The sequence below is a fragment of the Cupressus sempervirens genome, chromosome 9 (assembly GCF_028749045.1).
Source record: "Cupressus sempervirens isolate cs-2001-9-10 chromosome 9, ASM2874904v1, whole genome shotgun sequence".
NCBI classification, from domain to species: Eukaryota; Viridiplantae; Streptophyta; class Pinopsida; order Cupressales; family Cupressaceae; genus Cupressus; species Cupressus sempervirens.
In genome coordinates, this window is record NC_143126.1 from 334,573,077 (window position 1) to 334,579,556 (window position 6,480).

Sequence of the window (6,480 nt, forward strand, 5' to 3'; positions counted from 1 at the left end):
CACATTAAGTCATGTTCCATTTAAGTGTCTCAAAAGACACCCAAAAAGAGTAAATCTATATTGCACATTAATTGATGTTTTGTTAAGTGTCAAGAACACTCAAATAAGGGTTGAGGTATCCCAAAAAACCTCCCAAAAAAGGAAGCCTAATATTGTGCATTACACTGTGTTCTCAGGTTATATATGAAATCATGTTTCATTTGTGCGTTAATGTAACATTATATGATTTGTGAATTTTTAGATCCAAAAGATACCATTTATGCACCTTAACATTCTCATAGTGAAGACTAACAGTTTTAAAATTACAACTATTAATACCTACCAAGAAGATAAACCCAATAACCAAACATGTTTGAATAGCTTAAATGATAATATTTGTTGGTTATATATATATATATATATATATATATATATATATATATATATATTTATTTATTTTTTTAAATTTTATTTTATAATAAAGGTACACTAATAGTTATGACTTCAAAATTGACAATATTGTCTACACAATAAAATGAAATGTACTCTTTAGATCCAAAACACAACAAATCATGTGTTGCAACATAGTACAACAATAAAGAATGATTTAACTCACAAGTATTGGTCTCATGTAATTTTTGGGCCTTTTTGAACACATTGATAACAAAAATATGCTGAAGTGACATTTAATTTGATGAGGTGGCCTTGAAACTTTATCTAGAAGTAGGGAGCTTGTGAATTAAGTTGTTGTAAGGATTTGGTAGTGATTTGAAATTTCTATTAAAAAATTTTGAAAAGAAGATTAAAATAAAAAAAAGATGCCCCATTACTAGATATTCTCCCCATTAAAAGTAATAAGCATTAAATTAACAAATATTGCTAGCTTAACAAACTCTTTCTCCAATTCAAAGGGACACAAATTATTCTCCCTTCAAAATGTTCTAAACACAAATTAATGTAACATTTTTTCATCAAATTAGTGAAAACAAAATGGTTTTTTTGCAATTTCATCGTGGTTCCATCTCAAAATATGGAGTGCGTAAAGATCACATAATTTTTTTGTAAAAATCTTCTCTGTGAAATTTGATCATTGATATTTTTTGTGCAGAGCTTAACCTTATCCATTTGAAAGTGTTTCTCCAAATTTTTTTAGGAAGAAAATAACAAGGTAAGAGATCCATAGTTGCCAGGGGGTCCAATTACTATGAGGGTTTCATAATTGATACCTCCAATTATTGCTTTTTAAAAGCCCCCCAAAATGATAACGTATGTACTAATAGTCAATAGCACATGTATTAATAGCCAGTCACACATGTATTAATAATTGATCATTTTATTGGTCTATTTGTGCCAAAAGTATTAATTTTTTGGGTGAGTGACTAGTGGGGGGTGAACATAACAAGTATAATGGAGTTTTTTAAAATGACACTTTTTGACCATTTTGCAATCCACAGCCCCTACAAGAGATCCAAAAAATGTCCAAATGTTGAAACCTTAGCTTTAAGCTCTTGAGGTACATACAAGATAGACCAAAAAAATCAACATAATTCAACATAAGATTTAAGAAGTCTACTAAGTCTCTTTCCCCTTGTATTGATGTGTTGCATTTCTTAATTTACGACTAGTTCACCTAAACGTGGGCTTCAAAAGGAAGAATTAGAATTAATGGGAATGGCCATGGGCCTTTTAGCTGTCTATTTGATGTCAGATGAATAATGAGTGCGGTCAATGCAAGTGGAGTATACATGCGGTGGCACCCAAAGCTGGGGCTTTTTATACTGTCGGGTTAAAAAATACAATGTCAATCAGCAAGTCAATCAAGCTTGTATCATTCTTTTCCTGAAAGGCGACGTTCCCTTTTTTGTACCACAATCACTCGGAGGCATATTTAAGGGCAGGAAAAGACAAACGGTAAAAATGGTGGTGGCATGTTTTGGTAAGAGTGAAAGTTAATCAAGTCAGAAAAACTGCAGAGATATTCCTCCTTTCGCTTTCTCACACTCAGGTTTCACGCACCTCACCTTACCTATACATTGCGTCGTTTCCCTCTAGGGAAAGTACGACCTACTCTGTATCGCATATTATTTTGTCGTTCTTCTTCTTGTTGGATCAAAGAAGCACCCCGTCTTGAATTGATCCAGTCGACCATACCTACCTAGCAACTGTACTCTACACAGTATACCCAGATGCATGAAATACATATACAGAGGCACCCACCAATTTCAATGGGCCATCTTGCTTTTTGGAAAGTGATTATGGGCATACCGGGAGGAATAAGGGTGCAGAGGGCCTCATTGATGTACTGATCATCAGATCCTTTTTGTCTTGGGAGCTTCCATTTCTTCTCTCTGCCTCCTTTTGCTCCTCCACTAGCACTAGCACTCGCAGGAACCCATCTCATGCCTGGAGAAAAAGAAATCTATAGATCAGGCAGCCATGGCTGAACCTTGAGGAAAGAAAGAAAGGGTTCATGTCACTTTTTAGGGCATGGTCATCATTTTTCTCAGGATTCATTAGATGATTTATACCTAGGCTGGAAAGGTGAAGGAATAAATCATAACCCAAATCTGTGTTTGAGCCTGATAGGCTTAGGCTTAGGCTTAGCTTCATAGGGATCTCTGCTCTCCACAATGGCAAGGCCACGTTTTCCTGCTTTGCTTGGAATTCATTGCTACTGCTGCACATGTACGGGCGAATGAGGCGTTTATTTCACAATCATGATTGTCTTTGCCCTTTCTCTCCTAGATAAGACCTAAGAAAGGCCTGCCTTTTACTTATTCTACGTGTAAACCTAAAACTCTTATCCTTTGGAGCCGCCATGTCTAACATGACAAGCGCATCCGGAGAAGCCAGCGCGAGCATTTCCTCTGATAACTACACATCTCCTGCCAAGAGAAAGAGGAATTTACCAGGAAATCCAGGCAAGCACCGACTCAAATCAACTACACCTGTAAATTCTTTTCATTCTTTCTAGATCTACAGTAAAAAATGCTTTTCTCTAGGCAGCAGAAAAGATATGTATATTTTTTAAGTTGGTATGAATTTTGCAGTCTTCAAGTAGATATATGTAAACGTGCGGTTTAAATTGCGTATGTTTTCTGTTTGATATATTTAGTAACTGAAAAAAATAAATCAGTCCCTGTAAGAAGTTCCCGATTTAAACTGGGTATGTTTTATTTTGAAAGTTACTACACCACTCATCTAAAACTTGGATTTAAATTGTGTAAGTCCTTTGTTCGAGATTGGATCCCAGTGTGGAAAATATGCCAAAATTTTTTTTTTTGCTGAAGTAAAAATTGTAGTTTTGGATGGTGAACTGAAATAAATTTTGATTGAGATGCAGACCCAGATGCGGAAGTGATAGCTCTATCTCCGAACAGTCTAATGGCTACGAATCGATTCGTGTGCCAAGTGTGTAACAAGGGATTTCAGCGGGATCAAAATCTGCAGCTGCACAGGCGGGGCCATAATCTCCCGTGGAAGCTGCGGCAGCGGAGCGGCAAGGAGAGCACAAAACGAGTTTACGTCTGCCCCGAAACGAGCTGTGTTCATCACAATCCCTCCAGAGCTCTCGGTGACCTCACTGGCATCAAGAAGCACTTCTCTAGAAAACACGGAGAGAAGAAGTGGAAATGTGACAAATGCAGCAAAACGTATGCCGTTCAGTCGGACTGGAAGGCTCATATGAAAACATGTGGTACGCGGGAGTACCGATGCGACTGTGGAACCCTCTTCTCTAGGTATGTACTCTCAAACACATACATTCATCCATTCACTCATTCATCCATCAAACCCTAGTCTCTCCTTGTCTTGGGATATGATATTCCTGTTCCATACTAGACAGGCAGCGTGCTTTTGTCATACTTGTTGTCTTTGTCGCTGCATTTTCCCACTGATCGTCAACTCTGCAGTATAACTTTAGCTGCCATAGGAATTCACGTGATCGGATTCAGAACGCACGCCACTCCTTATTATATTTGAATTTCTGCCTGCCCTCTGCGTCACTGTTTGGCTTGTCTCTAAACCTGCTATACTAAGTTATTAATGTATGAGAAAAGCTTGTGTAGTTAGTTAGTGAAGTACACAAGTATCCTAAGCGTGGAATGTGACATTTTGTATTCACAGGAGGGACAGCTTTATCACACACCGAGCTTTCTGTGATGCCTTGGCTCAGGAGAAGGCAACGATGAACTCCTCTTCTCCTCTGGGGATAAATATATCATCTGATCATCCAAATCCCATGGACAGCGTTCATCCTTCACAGCAGCAGCCAAAACCCTCAGATTTATATGATGACACAGCGCCGTTACAGATTCCTTCTTTAGCTGGATTATGGCCATTCACATCGTCATCTAGCACGGGAAGTCTTTATTCAAGTCTTTTCGGCTCAGGATCTAGTGAAGTTCGAGGCAATCTGAATGGCGTGGATTTATCAAGTGGAATGGTTGGGGCTACAAACTGGCCGTTCCCATCCAATGGAGGCAGTGAGATGAGTAGAAGCCTTCCCAGCATGTACGCCCACCACAACAGTTGCAGTGAGACTAGCATTGCTAACATGTCAGCCACGGCTTTGCTGCAGAAAGCAGCCCAAATGAGTGTAAAGCCCACCATCAATTCATCAATATTCTCGGCCTCCATGGAGACTAGGCGAGAAGGAGAAAAGATGTCTAGCGCCTTTGTGAGCTCTCAGATGGATAGTGAGAAAGGCAATGCAGGCCTCCTGGATATGATGAAATCTTGTGTTGGACTTGGGTCCTTCAATGCAGTACAACAAGGTTATAATACATTGCAAGCATCCACTGGGGAAAACAATGCAGCAGCTTCTTATGGTGGGCTTTTAGAGAGTTTGGCTCCTAGGAACATGAACATTGGGCTTCCTCCTAGTCTCCCCCAACATAAAACTGTGTTAATGCAGGTGGAGAATCAGAAAAGTAATGTGAGGGCATCGGGAGAAGTCGAATGCGAGGGAGTAACGAGGGACTTCCTAGGGGTGGGAATGCGAGTGGTTCTCAACATCGGTACTCAATACAGAAATATGCTGGAGTGAAGGCAACATTTCCATACGTGGGTAAGTACCGTTTGTTCCTCATTTCAATTAATCGACCATGGTTGCTCACTTTATATCTCATTTGTCCCAATTAATTTATCCCACATTAGAGGGCTAACTTAAAACTAAAACTTTGGAGTCTGTCTTCTTTGTATATGTCATCAAGTTTCCTTGACGTATTGTCAAGATTTAATCATGTAAACCTATGTCTTCATGTCCTATATTCTCTGTCATTCTCGTCTAGATCTAACTAATATGTACTACATGAATATTATTTGAATAATTTCTACAACACCAGGCTCTGTAATAAAAGCCCAAAGGCCAATAAAGCTCCATCACCCCGATGCTAGTACCAAATCTGTAGGTACTATTACATCTGTACAAGCTTTATGGTAGCTAGTGTTTTATCTATGAGTTTCTTATCATATATGCCATGAGTTATTATTTTCTTGCAATATCCAGTGAATCACACAGTTACTGCAACGTCCTATAAGGATTAGAAATAGCAATGAACAGTCTCTTCAGATCATTCTACAATAGGTACCCTAAAGATGCCGGTATTTGACTCCCAAGTTCCTGGCATAACTGTGTATGTTTTCTAAAGCATTCATTTGAGATTTTGTATATAGTTTCATAGAAGTTTGTTCAGGAATCAGAATTATGTAATTTCATTTGGAGTTAAACTGGGACTGGAGCTTTTTCCCTTTTTGCTTGCTACCGAGGCTGCAATTCTTTTGGATAATGCGAATAGCAATGGCGGGATAAGGCATCGAAAGTTCACATTGCTATGATAACAATACTCTTTGAGAGTTGTTAGGATTAGGCGAAATCATTGTAAATTACATATGCTTGTTTGGACATGGTCTATTTGTATTGCTGTCATTCAAATCTCTCTGACTTCACCTTACTGAACATACCTATTAGGGACCGATACTATCTGTAGAAAATCATTTTAAATTTATATTTAGAATTCCCGGCATTTTTTTTAATTATATCATTTAATGTATGTTTTAAGTTTCCTTTAAACTGATTTTTTTCATTTTCATTTTGAAGAATTTTTTTTAATATTTGAACCTTGAAGACTAAATTTATATTTATCGAGACTTGTTTCATCGACCTTTGTTCCACTTAGCTTCTTCTTTTTTTCCGAGATGAGTGAAAATAAATTTTGAGATTGTTAATATTTCAATTTTTTATTTTAGAATTATTCTTTATGTTCAGATTTAATTGAATAATAAAAGAAAGTGTAGTGTTGGCTTGTGAAAGATTTTTTGGGTTTGATTTTCTTCTAAATCATTTATTGATATATTTCATGAATCAAATCCACTAACAAAGTTGACATTGAGTTGATGCTTAAGATTCTTAAGACTAGAACCTTGTTGGATTACAATAAGTTTATCATTGTAATCCAACATTGATCACTTTAATAAAAATGGTTCATAAAGGATTATAAC

At 37.4% G+C, this 6,480-nt stretch overlaps 1 protein-coding gene across 1 annotated transcript; it reads left to right on the plus strand.

Moving 5' to 3' along the window:
- Positions 1-2,038: 2,038 nt before the first annotated feature.
- LOC149538705 (uncharacterized) lies at positions 2,039-5,481 on the plus strand. The gene is made up of 3 exons (XM_089800040.1): positions 2,039-2,900; positions 3,323-3,719; positions 4,105-5,481. The coding sequence occupies exons 1-3, from the start codon at positions 2,798-2,800 to the stop codon at positions 5,024-5,026; spliced, it is 1,422 nt and encodes a 473-aa protein (XP_089656166.1). The 5' UTR covers positions 2,039-2,797; the 3' UTR covers positions 5,027-5,481.
- The last annotated feature ends 999 nt before the right edge of the window (positions 5,482-6,480 follow it).

Coding starts and splice junctions, on each gene's coding strand:
- LOC149538705 (XM_089800040.1), top strand. CDS start 2,798: ATGTCTAACATGACAAGCGCATCCGGAGAAGCCAGCGCGAGCATTTCC. Junction 2,901..3,322: donor GAATTTACCAGGAAATCCAG/GCAAGCACCGAC, acceptor ATTGAGATGCAG/ACCCAGATGCGGAAGTGATA. Junction 3,720..4,104: donor TGTGGAACCCTCTTCTCTAG/GTATGTACTCTC, acceptor TTGTATTCACAG/GAGGGACAGCTTTATCACAC.